Genomic DNA, 22,754 nt, shown 5'->3' with positions numbered 1-22,754 from the left:
GTGTTTGTCAGACTCCCAGACCATATACTCTTATGGCTACCCTGCACTTACAATGTCTAAGGTTTTGCTTAGACACTGTAGGGGCATAGTGCTCGTGCACTTATGCCCTCACCTATGGTACAGTGCACCCTGCCTTAGGGCTGTAAGGCCTGCTAGAGGGGCGACTTATCTATACTCCATAGGCAGTGTGAGGTTGGCATGGCACCCTGAGGGGAGTGCCATGTCGACTTAGTCGTTTTAACCCCACTAGCACACACAAGCTGGCAAGCAGTGTGTCTGTGCTGCGTGAGGGGTCCCCATGGTGGCATAAGAAATGCTGCAGCCCTTAGAGACCTTCCCTGGCATCAGGGCCCTTGATACCAGGGGTACCAGTTACAAGGGACTTACCTGGATGCCAGGGTGTGCCAATTGTGGAAACAAAAGTACAGGTTAGGGAAAGAACACTGGTGCTGGGGCCTGATTAGCAGGCCTCAGCACACTTTCAAATCATAACTTAGCATCAGCAAAGGCAAAAAGTCAGGGGGTAACCATGCCAAGGAGGCATTTCCTTACACCTCCACATAAGGAGCAGTCTTCCGCAGTTCCAGGCACTTTATCCGATTGCACTGGATTCCTATGGAGTGATCCCAATGCAAGGGTTTAAGGATGCTGTGGATGCGATGCGGTTGACAAGGGTTTTCCTGCAGGGATTCCTCGGTTCATGAAGATGATGAAGGGGTCCTGTTGGTAGGGTTGACATGTTGATAGGGTTGACAAGTTCTCTCCGGTCAAGGCAAAGTTCAGTCTCCAATGGACTACCAGTTGCTCGTTGTCACGGCCACAGGTCAATCATTCCTGGGTCAGTACTTTAGTTCTGAGGGTCCTAGCAAACTCTTTAACAGCACTTCAGGGCTCGGTGAACTCGGGTGCAACTCTGCCTCAGGTCTTGATCCTTGGTGCTGCATGGCAGAGGTGATAGCGGCTTGAAGACTTTATCCTACTAACTTGGCCCAGCAGGCTTCTTCAGCTGGTGGGTTCCTGTGCTGTGAACAGGGGGCCTGTCTGCTGACCTCTGGAGTTCTCTGGGCTTGACTGAGCTCTAGAGACATCTCCTTGAGAAGGATATGATAGGCACAGTCCCTCTTCTCAAGGCCACCAGGTGCTGCAAGTGCAGCCCTAGTCGGTGCAGCCTCTCGCTGCTGGTCCCTCAGTGTAGTAGGGCAATCTTTCAGTCCTCTTCGAGTCAGTTGAGTCCTGAGGTTTGGGCCCCAGGGGTGCCCGTCCAATGCTAGGGAAATGCCCTCAGGGAGCGTGCTGTTGGTAGGCAATGGGGTTACCAGGTTCCCTCCTCTTGGCTTGACAGGGCTCGAGACAACTTCTCCCTGATAAGGATAGGGTAGGCACAGTCCCTCTCCTCAAAGCCACCAAGTGCAGCCCTCGTCAGTGCAGCCTCTATTTTGCTGGTCCCTCAGTGTAGTATGGCAATCTTTCAGTCCTCTTCGAGTCAGTTGAGTTCTGAGGTTAGGGGCCCCAGGTGTGCCCCTCCGATACTAGGGAAATGCCCTCAGGGAGCGTGCTGTTGGTAGGCAATGGGGTTACCAGGTTCCCTCCTCTTGGCTTGATAGGGCTCGAGACAACTTCTCCCTGATAAGGATAGGGTAGGCACAGTCGCTCTCCTCAAAGCCACCAAGTGCAGCCCTCGTCAGTGCAGCCTCTATTTTGCTGGTCCCTCAGTGTAGCAGGGCAGTCCTTCAGTCCTCGGAGTCGGTTGAGATCTGAGGTCTGGGCCCCAGGGGTGCCTCTCTAAAGCTAAGGAAATTCCCTCAGGGCAGGATGCGGTCGGTAGCCAATGGGGTTACCAGGTTCCCTCCTACCTACTGACCTCTTTCTATGGTGTGCTGCAACTGGTTATCCCAGGATGCACCATTTGGCCCACTACCAAGATGGTGAGACACCTTTCTTGGTGTTCAGACCTCCCCTATCCCACCCGAGGTGTGGCTACCTCAGGGCTACATGCCCATGTGGAAAACAGATTGACAACAGATTTCCCCTCTCTGGGGCAAGCCTTTCCACCTGGTGTCCTAAATCTGCTCTTCAAAGGCAGCTTCACCTTTGAAGCCTGCCTTCTGAGGTTAACACCCAAATGGCTTCCTGGGGGAGGGAGGTGAAACCTCCATGGCATGTAATCCCTCATTGTTCTCCTTCCTGACTCGCTGGAATGTCTCTCTCCAGGAGTGGAGAAAACTGACTCGATCAGGTTTCATGTGTGCCTAGGAAAGCACAGGAGTTTTAAAGGCAACAAAGTAACAGCTTTGCTAAAGCTGCAGAACGCAACAAGTTACATGAATTGCGACTTGAGATACAAGTCGTGATTAATGTAATGAGCTATATGATATCTTGGAGTGCCTACTTTGGTCGCACTGTTCAGGAGTTAGTACAGCTGAGGGGTCCGCATGTAATCCTCTACTCACCAAATGGGTGACCAAGTCTTTTCACAGTAAAACTGTTGTTTCTCGTGTTTTACTGTTAGGACATGTAAAATAAATGTCCTGACTGTCATTTGTTGCACCCTGCCCTTTGGGGTTTTGTAGGGCTGGACAGAGGGGTGACTTACACAAATGCACAGGGGAAGCTGCATTAAATGGCAAAGTCGGGCTAGAAGTGTATATTGAGGGGGGTTTGTTTATGTGGGGGACCCTCTAGCATGGCAGAATCAGTGCCGCCAGCCCTGAGGTGCCCCTCTAGCTTACATGCCTTGGGTGTCATGGATCCATTACTAGCGACTTACAGGCAAGTTAACCTTCTTCAATTGGGCACAGCCAATTTGACGAACAATTTAGGGTCAGGGCACAGGCACTGAGGTCTGATTAGCAGGCCTCAGTGCACTCGGAGTCAAAAACCAGCATCATCAGTAGATAAACCTGGAGGTGATCATAAAAAAGAAGCATTTCCTTACAGTGTGTGTTTTCAAGGGTCCCCGCATGCAGGCAGGACTATTCTACTATTATGACTGAGCAAGAATCCTAAAATGCTGTTTTTTTTTTGTTTTTTTAAGAGAATCTCGGAGGTCATTTTGTGTCCAATTTGAAAGGAAGGTGCTGCTTTTATAAAATTTAAATTAAGTCTGGAAACATCTGATCAAATCTTTTCAGAGGTAAAGATTATCAAACTACACATTTAACCAGCTGAAAACCAAGCCCCCCCCACCACAAACATGTTGTTTCAGTGTACGAAAAGAGTGCACAAACCCTTCTGTGAAGAGGTATCTTTAGGAGAACTTGTAGGGCCTAATACAGCTTGGAGGACCGTACTCCGTGCTTTGACATATCAGCAATTCACTTAGAGCATGAAAGACCATGGTGAGGCAGCGAAAGTCAGCATATGAAGTAATACAATATTTCTCCCACTATTAGCATAGTCACATTCAACTTTTGAGAGCACTCGGTACATTATACATTGATACTGACAGCACTCAGGATTGTTTACCTGGCCTTGATGAGGCTTCGGGCCTTATCATCCCAGTGTTCAGACACCGTCAGCAGTTCTTGTAGTCTCGCCATTGCTTTTTCAACTGTGACATGTGGGGCTAAACCAACTCCTAAGTCTATGAGTCGTCTCATATCATCCAAGGTCAGGCTGCTCGGATTGCTGCATGCCCGATTTACATCCTGTAACCAGCGAACTTGCTCTAGCCTCTTGCGCAATTCCCCAATCTGCGTAAGTTCTATATCAAACTCAAAGCTGACATCCAGAAGGTCCAGTATCTCAGAGGTATTGGGTATCTCCTCAGAGAGGAGCCTTTGGCTCTGTTGTAGGAAATCTTCTACTCTGGTCAGATGCTCCTGAAATCAAGAAACATATTTATTAAGTACAGACACAGTGTACATCCACAGGAAAAAGAAAAAACTAATACAAAGGGAATAATAGGCTTATATGTAGCCAATTTTTTAAAACTTTTAAATAAAAAGGATATTTTTCTGCAGCAATAACGTTTCAGTCTAGAAATCCATCAGTCAAAGGCTTTACACATTTGCTTATGATACTAAGACCCTGAACACAACTTTTATTTTTTATTTTTTAAAGACCCTGGGAATCGTCGGCACCACATGAGCAATGGAACTGGATGTCGAACTTACATTAATTATGGGACACGTGATTACTTTGAGGCCATAAGTTATCTAGCTGATTTTGATATCCCAGGAGAATCACATACTGTAAAGAAATGGCTCCCTGTTGCAGTTACCCCCCACTTTTTGCCTGATACTGATGCTGACTTGACTGAGAAGTGTGCTGGGACCCTGCTAACCAGGCCCCAGCACCAGTGTTCTTTCACATAAAATGTACCATTGTCTCCACAATTGGCACAACTCTGGCACCCAGGTAAGTCCCTTGTAACTGGTACCCCTGGTACCAAGGGCCCTGATGCCAGGGAAGGTCTCTAAGGGCTGCAGCATGTCTTATGCCACCCTGGGGACCCCTCACTCAGCACAGACACACTGCTTGCCAGCTTGTGTGTGCTGGTGGGGAGAAAATGACTAAGTCGACATGGCACTCCCCTCAGGGTGCCATGTCAGCCTCACACTGCCTGTGGCATAGGTAAGTCACCCCTCTTGTAGGCCTTACAGCACTAAGGCAGGGTGCACTATACCACAGGTGAGGGCATAGGTGCATGAGCACTATGCCCCTACAGTGTCCAAGAAAAACCTTAGACATTGTAAGTGCAGGGTAGCCATTAGAGTATATGGTCTGGGAGTCTGTCAAAAATGAACTCCACAGCTCGATAATGGCTACACTGAATACTGGGAAGTTTAGTATCAAACTTCTCAGAATAATAAACCCACACTGATGCCAGTGTTGGATTTATTAAAAAATGCACACAGAGGGCATCTTAGAGATGCCCCCTGTATTTTACCCAATTGTTCAGTGCAGGACTGACTGTTCTGTGCCAGCCTGCTGCTGAGAGACGAGTTTCTGACCCCATGCGGTGAGAGCCTTTGTGCTCTCTGAGGACAGAAACAAAGCCTGCTCTGGGTGGAGGTGCTTCACATCTTCCCCCCTGCAGTAACTGTAACACCTAGCAGTGAGCTTCAAAGGCTTAAGCTTCGTGTTACAATGCCCCAGGGCACTCCAGCTAGTGGAGATGCCCGCCCCCTGGACACAGCCCCCACTTTTGGCGGCAAGTCCAGGAGAGATAATGAGAATAACAAGGAGGAGTCACTGGTCAGTCAGGACAGCCCCTAAGGTGTCCTGAGCTGAAGTGACTAACTTTTAGAAATCCTCCATCTTGCAGATGGAGGATTCCCCCAACAGGGATAGGAATGTGACCCCCTCCCCTTGGGAGGAGGCACAAAGAGGGTGTACCCACCCTCAGGGCTAGTAGCCATTGGCTACTAACCCCCCAGACCTAAACACACCCTTAATTTTAGTATTTAAGAGCTCCCCTGAACCTAAGAATTTAGATTCCTGCAACTTACAGAAGAAGAGGACTGCTGAGCTGAAAAACCCCTGCAGAAGAAGAAAGAAGACACCAACTGCTTTGGCCCCAGTCCTACCGGCCCGTCTCCTGCCTTCAGAAGAAAACTGCTCCAGCGACGCTTTCCCCAGGACCATCGACCTCTGAATCCTCAGAGGACTGCCCTGCTTCCAGGAGACCAAGAAACTCCCGAGAACAGCGGCTCGGTTCAACAAAGACTGCAACTTTGTATCCAGAGGAGCAGATTTAAAGACCCCTGCAATCCCCGCAAGAAGCGTGAGACTTGCAACACTGCACCCGGTGACCCCGACTCGACTGGTGGAGAAACAACACCTCAGGGAGGACCCTCCGGCGACTCCGAGACTGTGAGTAACCAAAGTTGTCCCCCCTGAGCCCCCACAGCGACGCCTGCAGAGGGAATCCCGAGGCTCCCCCTGACCGCGACTGCCTGACTCTGAAATCCCGACGCCTGGAAAAGACCCTGCACCCGCAGCCCCCAGGACCTGAAGGATCGGAACTCCAGTGCAGGGAGTGACCCCCCAGGAGGCCCTCTCCCTTGCCCAGGTGGTGGCTACCCCGAGGAGCCCCCACCTTGCCTGCCTGCACCGCTGAAGAGACCCCTTGGTCTCCCATTGAAACCCATTGGAAACCCGACGCTGGTTTACACACTGCGCCCGGCCGCCCCCACGCTGCTGAGGGTGTACTTTTTGTGTGGACTTGTGTCCCCCCAGGTGCCCTACAAAACCCCCCTGGTCTGCCCTCCGAATACGCGGGTACTTAACTGCTGGCAGACCGGAAAAGGGGAACCCCCTTCTCTCCATTGAAGCCTATGTGTTTTGGGCACCACTTTTAACTTTGCACCTGACGGGCCCTGAGCTGCTGGTGTGGTGACTTTGGGGTTGCTCTGAACCCCCAACGGTGGGCTACCTTGGACCCCAATTTGAACCCCGTAGGTGGTTTACTTACCTGCAAGAACTAACATTACTTTACCTCCCCTAGGAACTTTGAACATTGCACTGTGTCCACTTTTAAAACAGCTAAATGTGTTTTATGTAAAAAGTATATATGCTATTGTGATTATTCAAAGTTCCTAAAGTACTTACCTGCAATACCTTTCAAACGAGATATTACATGTAGAATTTGAACCTGTGGTTCTTAAAATAAACTAAGAAAATATATTTTTCTATAACAAAAACCTATTGGCTTGGAATTGTCTCTGAGTGTGTGTTCCCCATTTATTGTCTATGTGTATGTACAACAAATGCTTAACACTACTCCTTGGATAAGCCTACTGCTCGACCACACTACCACAAAATAGAGCATTAGTATTATCTCTTTTTACCACTATTTTACCTCTAAGGGGAACCCTTGGACTCTGTGCATGCTATTCCTTACTTTGAAATAGCACATACAGAGGCAACTTCCTACAAGGTGATTTAAATGAAGATAGCAGCCAGGCAAACGTAGAAAGGTTGAATAGGCTGACAAAATAACCACAAACTGCGCCCACCACAAAGTCTTCCTTAGACAAAGATAAAGCCAATAATACATTAGACTATTTGAACTGCAAGGTCAATTGGATGTTTTCTACACCATGTCAGGTGTCGGACATCTCCCTGACCTATGAATATAGGTCAATATTACCTTTGAAAACACCTGAGGGGCAAAAGTGAGGCCAAAGGGAAAAAATAACAAAATGAAAATGATCAAACCCCACAACAAACCATAGAACGTATCTGTGGAACTGCAAAACATGTAGATGAAAATAATTGTCTTGCAGGTCCAAAGATGATATCCAATTCTCCAGGCATCCTCTAACTTGTGACCTCAAGGTCAAGCAAGAACAAAAGACTATTTGCTTCCCAAAAGCAACAGTGCACTTTGATTCCCCCATCTGGAAGAGCAGTAGACAATGCATTTTACTGGTGGAGAATTAGACTACCAAACTCTTAGGAGCTGGGTCAAAAATGCAAGAGCACCTGAGGCAAGCCTTTGACAACTAGCTACTATGCGGCTTACTGGCAGGGCAGAGTAGGGCTTAGACCAGGTTGCTATCAACGTTTCCAACAGGGCCTTACTAAAATGCAGCAAGGTCACAGAACAGGCTGCAATACCAGTCAATAGGTTTGCTTTAGTCTTTATGGTAGGTTATTGTATGTGTAACACTTAGGCAGCTCTGCAGGCTACTTGCGCACAGGTAGGATGTCCAACTCTATATCTGGGAAGGTAAAAGGCCCATTGGCATTCTGTAGATCTAAATAAAGGCCAGCATCAGCATAATGAGGTGGAAGCAAATTATACATCTTCACATCATAATCGTTGGCATGCAGAACATTCTGAAATGCTTGAACAGTGTCAGAATCAATTCCGAACAAGGTGTCTAGCCTTAAGAAGTGCTGGTATAGATGGATGGGTTGGGGATCCTCAAACGTTGGGGACTGCATCTTGGTAATCTCATTAAGAGATGTAGGACTTGAATACGCTAAAAGGAAATTGGCCCTTTTGACATGGTCACCCCCACAGGTACTGAGGTTTTTCGACTGAAGGTGAACTAAACCGGTCCTCTGTTCTAGTACTTTTTCCATAAAACAAGGTAAAATATCTAATTGTGTAGAACTGCAACAGACTTTAGCACCTCCGTTAAGTCCCTAGTAAATGGTACCCCTGGTACCTAGGACCTGGGTACTAGAGAGGGCGCCTGAGGGCTGCAGCATGTATTGTGGCAGCCTAAGGAGACCACCTAAAAATTGCACACATGCGACCATTGTAGACTTCTTGCCATGGTGCAAGCCATGAGTGAGAAACACAACATGGCACACTGTGCGCCATGAGCCAAATCAATGTATCTAAATATATACAAGTAATCCCTACAGCAGGTTTTAGTGCCCTAAGGCAGGGTACATTATATTTGATGTGAGGGCATATCTGCATGAGCAGATATGTGCCTGTGATGTCTATTTAGATTACTAGATGTTATAGTGAGCAGGGAAGCCATCTTAAGGTATGTACTGGTGATTCATTATTACGAGTTAACCAGTTACATAATAGCTTCACTGAAACCTATGAGCTTGTTATGAAATACCTCATCTTAATAAATCCAGACTGATGCCAATTTTGCATTTATTATGACATGAACCCAAAGGGCACCTTAGAGGTCCACACTGAAACCTATAACACCGTTAGTGTGCTGGTTGACTGGTATCAGCCAGCCTGCCACCAGACTAATTTCCGATGCCCTGGAGGTGATAGCCCGCACTCTCAGAGGCCAGAAACAATGCCTGCTTCGGAGGAAGGTGTTATCACCTCCTTCAGCAGGGTGGCTACCCAAGTCTCTACCGCCCTTAATATGAGACTCCGGGTTCCACCAGACCTGGGAGTTTCCGCCCCCTGCCCTGAGGCCCATTTGGCCCCAGGACGGAAAGGAGGGTGTGTAGGAAGTTGGCTCTGTATGCACTATTTCAAAGTAAGGAATAGTATGCACAGAGTCCAAGGGTTCCCCTTAGAGGTAAGATAGTGGCAAAAAGAGATAATACTAATGCTCTATTTTGTGGTAGTGTGGTCGAGCAGTAGGCTTATCCAAGGAGTAGTGTTAAGCATTTGTTGTACATACACATAGACAATAAATGAGGTACACACACTCAGAGACAAATCCAGCCAATAGGTTTTTATATAGAAAAATATATTTTCTTAGTTTATTTTAAGAACCACAGGTTCAAATTCGACGTGTAATATCTCATTCGAAAGGTATTGCAGGTAAGTACTTTAGGAACTTCAAATCATCAAAATTGCATGTATACTTTTCAAGTTATTCACAAATAGCTGTTTTAAAAGTGGACACTTAGTGCAATTTTCACAGTTCCTAGGGGAGGTAAGTATTTGTTAGGTTAACCAGGTAAGTAAGACACTTACAGGGCTTAGTTCTTGGTCCAAGGTAGCCCACCGTTGGGGGTTCAGAGCAACCCCAAAGTCACCACACCAGCAGCTCAGGGCCGGTCAGGTGCAGAGTTCAAAGTGGTGCCCAAAACACATAGGCTAGAATGGAGAGAAGGGGGTGCCCCGGTTCCGGTCTGCTTGCAGGTAAGTACCCGCGTCTTCGGAGGGCAGACCAGGGGGGTTTTGTAGGGCACCGGGGGGGACACAAGCCCACACAGAAATTTCACCCTCAGCAGCGCGGGGGCGGCCGGGTGCAGTGTAGAAACAAGCGTCGGGTTTGTAATGGAAGTCAATGGGAGATCTAGGGATCTCTTCAGCGCTGCAGGCAGGCAAGGGGGGGGTTCCTCGGGGAAACCTCCACTTGGTCAAGGGAGAGGGACTCCTGGGGGTCACTCCTCCAGTGAAAGTCCGGTCCTTCAGGTCCTGGGGGCTGCGGGTGCAGGGTCTCTCCCAGGTGTCGGGACTTAGGATTCAAAGAGTCGCGGTCAGGGGAAGCCTCGGGATTCCCTCTGCAGGCGGCACTGTGGGGGCTCAGGGGGGACAGGTTTTTGTACTCACAGTATCAGAGTAGTCCTGGGGTCCCTCCTGAGGTGTTGGATCGCCACCAGCCGAGTCGGGGTCGCCGGGTGCAGTGTTGCAAGTCTCACGCCTTTTGCGGGGAGCTTGCAGGGTTCTTTAAAGCTGCTGGAAACAAAGTTGCAGCTTTTCTTGGAGCAGGTCCGCTGTCCTCGGGAGTTTCTTGTCTTTTCGAAGCAGGGGCAGTCCTCAGAGGATGTCTAGGTCGCTGGTCCCTTTGGAAGGCGTCGCTGGAGCAGGATCTTTGGAAGGCAGGAGACAGGCCGGTGAGTTTCTGGAGCCAAGGCAGTTGTCGTCTTCTGGTCTTCCTCTGCAGGGGTTTTTCAGCTAGGCAGTCCTTCTTCTTGTAGTTGCAGGAATCTAATTTTCTAGGGTTCAGGGTAGCCCTTAAATACTAAATTTAAGGGCGTGTTTAGGTCTGGGGGGTTAGTAGCCAATGGCTACTAGCCCTGAGGGTGGGTACACCCTCTTTGTGCCTCCTCCCAAGGGGAGGGGGTCACAATCCTAACCCTATTGGGGGAATCCTCCATCTGCAAGATGGAGGATTTCTAAAAGTCAGAGTCACCTCAGCTCAGGACACCTTAGGGGCTGTCCTGACTGGCCAGTGACTCCTCCTTGTTGCTTTCTTTGTTCCCTCCAGCCTTGCCGCCAAAAGTGGGGGCCATGGCCGGAGGGGGCGGGCAACTCCACTAAGCTGGAGTGCCCTGCTGGGCTGTGACAAAGGGGTGAGCCTTTGAGGCTCACCGCCAGGTGTTACAGCTCCTGCCTGGGGGAGGTGTTAGCATCTCCACCCAGTGCAGGCTTTGTTACTGGCCTCAGAGTGACAAAGGCACTCTCCCTATGGGGCCAGCAACATGTCTCTAGTGTGGCAGGCTGCTGGAACCAGTCAGCCTACACAGATAGTTGGTTAAGTTTCAGGGGGCACCTCTAAGGTGCCCTCTGTGGTGTATTTTACAATAAAATGTACACTGGCATCAGTGTGCATTTATTGTGCTGAGAAGTTTGATACCAAACTTCCCAGTTTTCAGTGTAGCCATTATGGTGCTGTGGAGTTCGTGTAAAACAGACTCCCAGACCATATACTCTTATGGCTACCCTGCACTTACAATGTCTAAGGTTTTGTTTAGACACTGTAGGGGCACAGTGCTCATGCACTGGTACCCTCACCTATGGTATAGTGCACCCTGCCTTAGGGCTGTAAGGCCTGCTAGAGGGGTGTTTTACCTATACTGCATAGGCAGTGAGAGGCTGGCATGGCACCCTGAGGGGAGTGCCATGTCGACTTACTCATTTTGTTCTCACTAGCACACACAGGCTTGTAAGCAGTGTGTCTGTGCTGAGTGAGGGGTCTCTAGGGTGGCATAAGACATGCTGCAGCCCTTAGAGACCTTTCTTGGCATCAGGGCCCTTGGTACTAGAAGTACCAGTTACAAGGGACTTATCTGAATGCCAGGGTGTGCCAATTGTGGATACAATGGTACATTTTAGGTGAAGGAACACTGGTGCTGGGGCCTGGTTAGCAGGGTCCCAGCACACTTCTCAGTCAAGTCAGCATCAGTATCAGGCAAAAAGTGGGGGGTAACTGCAACAGGGAGCCATTTCTTTACAGGGTGGTAATCAGCTATGCAAATAGGCCTGTTGAACTACCAGCCAGCCACACACCTAATGTGGGCATCCCAATGGTTCCACCATCTTGGTTTTGTTGGAATTAGGAAGTCTGGGACAACTTTATGCCGGCTCCCAACAGCCAGTAATTGTAGGAAAGTGCCCCTTTTGGTCATGGTCACCCCCACTTTTTGCCTGGTCTTTGATGCAATTTTGACATAAGTGCACTGGGTTCCTGCTAACCAGTTCCCGGAGCCAGATCTCTTTCCCTCAAACTGTGCAATTGTTCACAAATTGGCAAAACCTTTAGTACCGCTGTAAGTCCCTAGGAAATGATACCCCTGAGAACTAGGGCATGGATACTAAGGAAAGTCCCTAAGGGCTTCAGCATGTATTGTGCCACCCTAAGGGACCCCTCACCGCACTCATGCAGATTGCCATTGCAGGCTGCTTGACATGGTGCAGACAAAAGTGAAAATACAACATGGCACCCATCCTGTGTGCCATGCCTGCAGACTCTGCACGTAATACATGCAAGTCATCCCTACAGCAGGCCTTACAGCCCTAAAGCATGGTGCATTATACTATATGTGTGGACATAACTGTATGAGCACATATGCATATATGATGTTTAAGTTAATTCTTAGTATGTAGGAAGCTGACTATATATATATCAAAATGAGATATAGTGTGCACAAAGTCCAGTGATTCCCCAGAGGCTTAACAGAGGCTAAAGTAGATACTTCTAATGCTCTCTTTTGCCATAGTGTGGTCAAGCAACTAGGATTATCCGAGAGTAGTGCAAAGCATTTGTTGTACACGTGCAGGCAATAAATGAAGCACACACAATGACTAACTTCAGGTTCTAGGACCACAAGATTCAAGTTGCAGTTAAGTATATTTGCAAGTAAGTATCCAACATATGTATCAATACCACTTTGTTTATAATTGGCAAGCTATATGGTATTCAAATAAATAGCAATAATCTGTTTCAAAAGTTGACTGTGCAATTTTCAACAGAGTTATTTGGAGGGGGGGGGGGGGAAGCATATTTTCAAGTTAAGTACAAGACTTACAGTACCAGTCTCCGGGAGTTAGAATATCCACAGGTTGTGGCTAAAGTTAACTCTAAACACCCACCACCAGCAACACAGGGCTAGCCGGGTGCAGAGGTCAAAGTTGAGGTTGATTTAACCTTGGCTTCTAAGGAGACTGGGGGCACTGGGAATAAGGCCTTGCTTGCAGGTAAGTACCTGCGTCTTTGGAAGGCAGACCTGGGGGTTTAGAGGAGCCCCTTTGGGGGGGGGGGGGGGTTTCACTAGGGGGACCACGTGGGTCACAAAAATGCTGCAGGTGAAGTACAGGGGGTCAGTTCCAGTAAACCAAAGGTTGGACAAGGAGGAAGGCCGCCTGTTCGACGTTGCTGCACTGCAGGTCGGATTCCCCAAGGCCAGGAGCCTGTGGGTGCAGGGGTGTTGTTTTGGTGTCCAGAATCTGCATCCAGCTCTGTCGCAGTCAGGGGGGGTCCTCCATATTTAGGCTGCAGACGTCCTTGTGTTGGTCAGGAGGGGTCAACCCGGGGGGCACTTGCTCAGAATCGCTGAAGACCAGCTCTAGGCGGTTGGGTCACCTGGACACGGGCAGTGGGTGCTGGTTGCAGAGAAAACAGGACTCGCAGATCCGGGGAGGCTCTCAAGTCCTTGGGTGGAGTTTCTTCTTGGACAGGGCTGCTGTCCACTGGAGTTCTTCGTTCTTTTTTCATCTTTTCAGAGGTTGCTGGTCCTGCATGATGCGTCACCTGCTTTTAGCAGGGCTTTAGAAGCTAGAGACCGGCCGGTTGAGCTGGGGCCAACTCAGCTTCCATCTTCAGTCTTTTCTGCTGGGGGTCAGCTTAGCAGTCCTTTCTTCTTGTGAGGTGACCAGGAATCTGACAAGCTAGGTTAAGGGGAGCCCTTAAATCCTGGATTTAGGGGTGTTACAGGAGTCAGAGGGTAGAAGCCAATGGCTACTGTCCCTGACGGAGACTAGACCCTTCCGGTGTCCACTCCCTTTGGGGAGGGGGACACAGACCCAACCCAATTGGTCCCTGTCCTCCAAACCAAGATGGAGGATTTTGCAAGGAGGGTGCCACTTCAGCTCTGGACAAATTAGGGATGGTCCCAGCTGAAGTGGTCACTCCTTGTTTTCCCTGATTTTCCCACTGGACTTGCCACAAAATGTGGGCTTTGTTTTGGTATCTCCACTAACTGGAGTCTCCTGGGGCATTATAACAAGAGGCCTGAGCCTTTGAGGCTCACCACCAGGTGTTACAGTTCGCACAGGGGAGAGGTGTGAAGCACCTCCACCCAGTGCAGACTTTTTTTCTGGCCACAGAGATCAAAGGCTCTCGCCCCATGTGGTCAGAAACGCATCTGGGAGTGGCAGGCTGGCACAGACTTGTCAGTCTTGCACTATATGTTTGGCTAAAATACAGGGGGCATCTCTAAGATGCCCTCTGCATGCATTTTTCAATAAATCCAACTTCCCAGACTTCAGTGAAGCCATTATGGAGCTGTGGAGTAAGAATTACAAACTCTCAGCCCATATACTTTATATGGCCACACTGCACTTACAATGTCTAAGGTTTTGCTAAGACACTGTAGGGGCACGGTGCTAATGCACATATGCCCTCACCTGTGGTATAGTGCACCCTGCCTTAGGGCTGTAAGGCCTGCTAGAGGGGTGACTTACCTATGCCACAGGCAGTGTGAGGTTGGCATGGCACCCTGAGGGGAGTGCCAACTTGAATTAGTCTTTTTATCCCCACTAACACACACAAGCTGGCAAGCAGTGTGGATGTGCTGAATGAGGAGTCCCCATGGTGGCATAAGACATGCTGCAGCCCTTAGAGACCTTCCCTGGCATCAGGGCCCTTGGTACCAGGAGTACCAGTTACAAGGGACTTACCTGGGTGCCAGGGTTGTGCCAATTGTGGAGACAAAGGTACAGTTTAGGGAAAGAACACTGGTGCTGGGGCCTGATTAGCGGGTCCCAGCACACTTTCAAATCATAACTTGGCATCAGCAAAGGCAAAAAGTCAGGGGGTAACCATGCCAAGGAGGCATTTCCTTACACACCACCCCACAATCAGAGTTGCTGACTGGATAACCGAGTTCTTAAAAAAAATAAAAAATAAAAAAAAGACACAAGACAGCCACGGAGGAGTAACACGAGAAATAAACTAGAAGGGTCACCCAAACATATTAAGAGTATTAAAACAGTCAGTGTAATACGGATGTTAAGTTGGCCTGAATCATGGTCATAATTGCAATAAGGAGGGATTAATAAAAATGCACAATTATTATATAAACCCAATAAAAACCTTTTTCAGAAAAAGTTTTGGCATTAGACTGTAATTAAAAATTAAGCAATGTGAGCTAAAGGGGTTGAAAGGGGCTGTGCGTATATTAAAAATGCCTGAGATGGCTTCAGGATAATGGTGCCTCAGTATTCACATTGAACTACAACAGTTGCATGTTTAAAGAGAAAAGCTTTAGGCACATCACATGGTTATTTACACATTAAGCACTGTGCTAAAGAGTTAGAAGTGTTTGTACACTCATTAAAAATGCCCAAAGTGGCTTTAGAACAATGGTGCCTCAGTATTCACATTGAACTGCAGCAACAGTGCATTGCAAAGGAAAGCTTTAGGCACTGGCGCATGATTATGTACAAATTAAGCTAAAGGGGTTAAAAGTGGCTGCACATATATAGAAAATGCCTGAAATGGCTTTAGAATAAAGCTTCCTCCAGTGCTTAATTTGTAACTAAAATGTGCTGCAATTAAATATGCGAACATAGATTACTGAGGCAACGAAATTCTGAAGCCATCTCAGATCTTTTCAATCCATTTAAAGCCACTCCTTGCCCCTTCAGCTCACTCTTGCAGCTTTCGGCTTTTTCCCCCTTTGTGACACTTTTTCGTTTTTCTCTTCCTCCGTTTTTCCTATGTGTGTCTTTTGCTCACAGTAAATGCTTGAGGCACAAAAATTAAGTGCCGGCCCTCAAAAATAAGTGCCAGTGCTCAGCACCGGAAACAACAAGCACAAATTAAGCCCTGGCTCCCTTAAGTATTCACAATGAACTGCAGCAACTGCACGTTGCAAAGGAAAGCTTTAGGCACTGGCACATGACTGTTTACAAATTAAGCACTGCAAGAGTGAGCTAAAAGAGTTAAAAGTGGCTGTCCGTATATTACAAGTAATTAAATAAATAAAAAAATGGAGGTGGGCGAGCCAAGCCGAAAAAAAAAAAGAAAAAAAAGAAAAAGGCACAGCGGTCATATGTTTTTAGGTTTTGTTTCCAATGCTGCATAACTGGCTGCAATTTCTTTCAGTTTAAGTTACGTAAAGTGAGTGTTCAAAGACGTCTTAACACAGACCACAATATTCTAGCATTTATAAATATTGATCAAGCTCCTATGATGAAGAAAAATTTGTAATTGTAACTCTCCTTCAGTGGAATCTTCATTATAATCAAACACTGAAATGTCCTGTCCACATGCAGAATTCCAGTGGCTCGACGGGCCAATTCATTGTTTATATCCAATAATGAATATCACCTAGAGGAGAACTGTGGAAACTGTCATGGTGGGGTAACAGCATGTGAGTCATATTACGGTCACTCATAATAATGAGAATTATTACCCCATGCCACTTTCGGAGTCATAACTGATGGTGCTCTGCATAAAATACCTAGACCCATGATGTGCCTCTCTGAATTGCAATGAGTTATACTTGTTTTCTACGTTACCAGCATAAAAACAGTATATTGATTGAATGCAGTATCCTTCCAATCACGCAGGAGACACAAATTATATACTACATACAAGTCTGCATTGGTTATTGACAAAGATACAACAGGCTTAATCTAAAAGGTGTTCACTTCAATACTGAAAATGACAATAATTCAGAGAGAGAACACAAACTTTCCATTCCGACTCATTAAATGATACCATAACCTGTAAATCAGTAAGGCCTGTTAGTTTCTCTCTGAACCAGAATGTAGGAAATACAATTTAAAGTGAATCACATGGGGGCATTGAGGGCTTAGCACTGGCATCACAGGGAGTTGTGCAGACTTTTCAAACGGTGTACAGTCCAGAAAAAGATTTGTGTAGATGTTTTAACAAGCTCTACATGGCACAATAAGGTTTATCATTATACGAATCAACAAAATGTTCATGCTGCACAAACATTTTAGTAAACAAGGTGTCTTATAACTTGCATTGGTGCCAGCCACACGTGTTCTCTGATCAGTTGAGCTTGCAGAAGTGATTTTGGTCTTACTATGTAAAACTGTAGTAACAACATGAGGCATTTCTGATAGCACCTATGTGCATATTAAAAAAAGGCAGTCGCAACAGGCAAGGTTTATGAGTAAGGTGTTTTAAATTAATTTATTGTCATGGTGACCCGACTGTGCATTTTATAACTACTACTGAAGGACGTTAATTTGCATGCATGATTGTGAGGGCTTGTGAAGAAATGCAGACACTGAGGAAAAGAGCCTCTCAAACGTCAAAACACAGAGTCAATAGTCAGCACCACTTTCCAAATTAAAATAACAGTACCTTAAGCAACGGTGTCTCACTGATGACACATGGGAGGGCATAAAGCTGTTTCACAAAACTCTGGAGCTCATTCACAGTTAAAAGGTTTTGAGATTTACCACCTCCCGATCGATACCTAAAAAAAACAAGGAAAAACATAGCAAGAATACTGGCAGGCCGATCAGAAATTGGGTTCTTGGAAGAGTCTTCACTGATCAAATGATTATTAAACTTTCAAAGAAAGAAACAAGAACTCTCAAATATGTGCAAACTATGAAATTGGCTGCTATGTAACGTTAAAATAAGTCAACAATTCCACCATGAGGATGGAAAACAAATTTAAAATTAAATTTACCTGGTTTGCCTTTTGCCTTTTAGAAGCAGTTGAGCCACTGATGCACATTTGTCTGCGTCCTGGGCAACTAAACGTAGATGGCGTAAAAGGTCGTTGTCAGGAAAACGTTTTACTTGTGATTCTTCTATCAAGTCCTTGAAATCGGAAAGACCTAGTTGGAAAAAAAGACGTAATTTCTTATTGTATGTTTAGTACACTGAGCGAAGGCAGCTGAAATTGCTTTACATCTTACTCTCGTGTGCATGGTTTCCTTGTATTGTGTTTTTTTATTTTTTTTTATGCCTCCTCTTTGCAAATTCACCTCCGTCTGGGGAAGCCATTCCCACCTATGTGCGGGGACGCCTAAGCACATATTTATATATATATATATATATATATATATATATATATATATATATATATATATATATATATATATATATATATATAGAACATATATATATATATATATATATATATATATATATATATATATATATATATATATATATATAAATAAAATGTAGGAAGTTGGCTCTGTATGCACTATTTCAAAATAAGGAATAGTATGCACAGAGTCCAAGGGTTCCCCTTAGAGGTAAGATAGTGGCAAAAAGAGATAATACTAATGCTCTATTTTGTGGTAGTGTGGTCGAGCAGTAGGCTTATCAAAGGAGTAGTGTTAAGCATTTGTTGTACATACACACAGGCAATAAATGAGGAACACACACTCAGAAACAATTCCAGGCCAATAGGTTTTTGTTATAGAAAAATATCTTTTCTTAGTTTATTTTAAGAACCACAGGTTCAAATTCTACATGTAATATCTCATTTGAAAGGTATTGCAGGTAAGTACTTTAGGAACTTTGAATAATTACAGTAGCATATATACTTTTCACATAAAAAACAAATAGCGGTTTTAAAAGTGGACACTGCAATTTTCACAGTTCCTGGGGGAGGTAAAGTATTGTTAGGTTTTGCAGGTAAGTAAACCACCTACGGGGTTAAGATTGGGGTCCAAGGTAGCCCACCGTTGGGGGTTCAGAGCAACACCAAAGTCACCACACCAGCAGCTCAGGGCCGGTCAGGTGCAGAGTTCAAAGTGGTGTCCAAAACGCATAGGCTTCAATGGAGAGAAGGGGGTGCCCCGGTTCCGGTCTGCCAGCAGGTAAGTACCTGCGTCTTCGGAGGGCAGACCAGGGGGGGTTTTGTAGGGCACCGGGGGGGGACACAAGTCCACACAAAAAGCACACCCTCAGCAGCGCGGGGGCGGCCGGGTGCAGTGTAGAAACACGCGTCGGGTTTCCAATGGGAGTCAATGGGAGACCAAGGGGTCTCTTCAGCGGTGCAGGCAGGCAAGGGGGGGGGGGGGGGGGGGGGCTCCTCGGGGTAGCCACCACCTGGGCAAGGGAGAGGGCCTCCTGGGGGTCACTCCTGCACTGGAGTTCCGATCCTTCAGGTGCTGGGGGCTGCGGGTGCAGGGTCTTTTCCAGCCGTCGGGATTTTAGAGTCAGGCAGTCGCGGTCAGGGGGAGCCTCGGGATTCCCTCTGCAGGCATCGCTGTGGGGGATCAGGGGGGACAACTTTGGTTACTCACAATCTCGGAGTCACCGGAGGGTCCTCCCTGTAGCGTTATTTCTCCACCAGTCGAGTCGGGGTCACCGGGTGCAGTGTTGCAAGTCTCACGCTTCTTGCGGGGATTGCAGGGGTCTTTAAATCTGCTCCTCTGAAACAAAGTTGCAGTCTTTTTGGAACAGGGCCGCTGTCCTCGGGAGTTTCTTGTTCCTCTTGAAGCAGGGCAGTCCTCTGAGGATTCAGAGGTCTCTGGTCCTGGGGAAAGCGTCGCTGGAGCAGGTTTCTTTAGAAGGCAGGAGACAGGCCGGTAGGACTGGGGCCAAAGCAGTTGGTGTCTTCTTTTCTTCTTCTGCAGGGGTCTTTCAGCTCAGCAGTCCTCTTCTTCTTGTAGTTGCAGGAATCTAAATTCTTAGGTTCAGGGGAGCCCTTAAATACTAAATTTAAGGGTGTGTTTAGGTCTGGGAGGGCAGTAGCCAATGGCTACTGTCCTTGAGGGTGGGTACACCCTGTAGGAAGTTGGCTCTGTATGCACTATTTCAAAGTAAGGAATAGTATGCACAGAGTCCAAGGGTTCCCCTTAGAGGTAAGATAGTGGCAAAAGAGATAATACTAATGCTCTATTTTGTGGTAGTGTGGTCGAGCAGTAGGCTTATCAAAGGAGTAGTGTTAAGCATTTGTTGCACATACACATAGACAATAAATGAGGTACACACACTCAGAGACAAATCCAGCCAATAGGTTTTGTTATAGAAAAATATCTTTTCTTAGTTTATTTTAAGAACCACAGGTTAAAATTTTACATGTAATAGCTCTTTTGAAAGGTATTGCAGGTAAGTACTCTAGGAACTTTGAATCATTACTTTAGCATGTATACTTTTTACATAAAACACAATAAGCGGTTTTAAAAGTGGACACTTAGTGCAATTTTCACAGTTCCTGGGGGAGGTAAGTTATTGTTAGTTTCAACAGGTAAGTAAGGCACTTACAGGTTTCAGTTTTTGGTCCAAGGTAGCCCACCGTTGGGGGTTCAGAGCAACCCCAAAGTTATCACACCAGCAGCTCAGGGCCGGTCAGGAGCAAAGGTCAAAGAGGTGCCCAAAACACGTAGGCTATAATGGAGAGAGGGGGGTGCCCCGGTTCCAGTCTGCCAGCAGGTAAGTACCCGCGTCTTCGGAGGGCAGACCAGGGGGGTTTTGTAGGGCACCGGGGGGGGACACAAAGTAGCACAGAAAGTACACCCTCAGCAGCGCGGGGGCGGCCGGGTGCAGTGTGCAAACACGCGTCGGGTTTCCTTCAGTTTTCAATGGGAGACCAAGGGGTCTCTTCAGCGATGCAGGCAGGCAAGGGGGGGGCTCCTCGGGGTAGCCACCACCTGGGCAAGGGAGAGGGCCTCCTGGGGGTCACTTCTGCACAGAAGTTCCGTTCCTTTAGGTGCTGGGGGCTGCGGGTGCAGGGTCTTTTCCAGACGTCGGGAAATGGAGTTCAGACAGTCGTGGTCAGGGGGAGCCTGGGGATTCCCTCTGCAGGCGTCGCTGTGGGGGCTCAGGGGGGACAACTTTGGTTACTCACAGTCGTAGAGTCGCCGGAGGGTCCTCCCTGAGTTGGTTGTTCTCCACCAGTCGAGTCGGGGTCGCCGGGTGCAGTGTTGCAAGTCTCACGCTTCTTGCGGGGAGTTGCAGGAGTCTTTAAATCTGCTCCTTGTAACAAAGTTGCAGTTCTTTTGGAGCAGTGCCGCTGTCCTCGGGAGTTTGTCTTTTTCGAAGCAGGGCAGTCCTCAGAGGATTCAGAGGTCGTTGGTCCCTTGGAAAGCGTCGCTGGAGCAGGTTTCTTTGGAAGGCAGGAGACAGGCCGGTAAGTCTGGGGCCAAGGCATTTGGTGTCTTCTGTTCTTCCTCTGCAGGGGTTTGTCAGCTCAGCAGTCCTTCTTCTTGTAGTTGCAGGAATCTAAATTCTTAGGTTCAGGGAAGCCCTTAAATACTAAATTTAAGGGCGTGTTTAGGTCTGGGGGGTTAGTAGCCAATGGCTACTAGCCCTGAGGGTGAGTACACCCTCTTTGTGCCTCCTCCCAAGGGGAGGGGGTCACATCCCTAATCCTATTGGGGGAATCCTCCATCTGCAAGATGGAGGATTTCTAAAAGTTAGTCACTTCAGCTCAGGACACCTTAGGGGCTGTCCTGACTGGCCAGTGACTCCTCGTTGTTGTTTTCTTTGTTTCCTCCAGCCTTGCCGCCAAAAGTGGGGGCCGTGGCCAGAGGGGTCGGGCAACTCCACTAAGCTGGAGTGTCCTGCGGTGCTGTGACAAAGGGGTGAGCCTTTGAGGCTCACCGCCAGGTGTTACAGCTCCTGCCTGTGGGAGGTGTTAGCATCTCCACCCAGTGCAGGCTTTGTTACTGGCCTCAGAGTGACAAAGGCACTCTCCCCATGGGGCCAGCAACATGTCTCGGTTGTGGCAGGCTGCTGGAACCAGTCAGCCTACACAGATAGTCGGTTAGGTTTCAGGGGGCACCTCTAAGGTGCCCTCTGTGGTGTATTTTACAATACAATGTACACTGGCATCAGTGTGCATTTATTGTGCTGAGAAGTTTGATACCAAACTTCCCAGTTTTCAGTGTAGCCATTATGGTGCGGTGGAGTTCGTGTAAAACAGACTCCCAGACCATATACTCTTATGGCTACCCTGCACTTACAATGTCTAAGGTTTTGCTTAGACACTGTAGGGGCACAGTGCTCATGCACTGGTACCCTCACCTATGGTATAGTGCACCCTGCCTTAGGGCTGTAAGGCCTGCTAGAGGGGTGTCTTACCTATACTGCATAGGCAGTGAGAGGCTGGCATGGCACCCTGAGGGGAGTGCCATGTCGACTTACTCATTTTGTTCTCACTAGCACACACAAGCTGGTAAGCAGTGTGTCTGTGCTGAGTGAGGGGTCTCCAGGGTGGCATAATACATGCAGCAGCCCTTAGAGACTTTCCCTGGCATCAGGGCCCTTGGTACCAGAGGTACCAGTTACAAGGGACTTACCTGGATGCCAGGGTGTGCCAATTGTGGAATCAAAAGTACAGGTTAGGGAAAGAACACTGGTGCTGGGGCCTGGTTAGCAGGTGTAAGGAAATGCCTCCTTGGCATGGTTGCCCCCTGACTTTTTGCCTTTGCTGATGCTATGTTTACAATTGAAAGTGTGCTGAGGCCTGCTAACCAGGCCCCAGCACCAGTGTTCTTTCCCTAACCTGTACTTTTGTATCCACAATTGGCAGACCCTGGCATCCAGATAAGTCCCTTGTAACTGGTACTTCTAGTACCAAGGGCCCTGATGCCAAGGAAGGTCTCTAAGGGCTGCAGCATGTCTTATGCCACCCTGGAGACCTCTCACTCAGCACAGACACACTGCTTGCCAGCTTGTGTGTGCTAGTGAGGACAAAACGAGTAAGTCGACATGGCACTCCCCTCAGGGTGCCATGCCAGCCTCTCACTGCCTATGCAGTATAGGTAAGCCACCCCTCTAGCGGGCCTTACAGCCCTAAGGCAGGGTGCACTATACCATAGGTGAGGGTACCAGTGCATGAGCATGGTACCCCTACAGTGTCTAAACAAAACCTTAGACATTGTAAGTGCAGGGTAGCCATAAGAGTATATGGTCTGGGAGTCTGTCAAACACGAACTCCACAGCACCATAATGGCTACACTGAAA

At 47.7% G+C, this 22,754-nt stretch overlaps 1 protein-coding gene across 4 annotated transcripts in view; it reads right to left on the bottom strand.

Annotated features, from left to right (window-relative positions):
* The window catches only part of KDM5B (lysine demethylase 5B), a 768,574-nt gene that overhangs the window by 179,484 nt on the left and 566,336 nt on the right, over positions 1-22,754 (bottom strand). For all 4 annotated transcript variants that reach the window (XM_069239028.1, XM_069239026.1, XM_069239029.1 and 1 more), the window contains 3 exons: positions 17,512-17,662; positions 17,178-17,292; positions 3,466-3,821 (listed from right to left, as the gene is read on the bottom strand). In XM_069239028.1, coding sequence (XP_069095129.1) covers positions 3,466-3,821; positions 17,178-17,292; positions 17,512-17,662 — 622 coding nt within the window. The remainder of the gene's footprint in view (positions 1-3,465; positions 3,822-17,177; positions 17,293-17,511; positions 17,663-22,754) is intronic.

The sequence above is a fragment of the Pleurodeles waltl genome, chromosome 6, assembly GCF_031143425.1.
Source record: "Pleurodeles waltl isolate 20211129_DDA chromosome 6, aPleWal1.hap1.20221129, whole genome shotgun sequence".
NCBI classification, from domain to species: domain Eukaryota; kingdom Metazoa; phylum Chordata; class Amphibia; order Caudata; family Salamandridae; genus Pleurodeles; species Pleurodeles waltl.
This window is presented reverse-complemented; position numbering and strand designations above follow the sequence as displayed.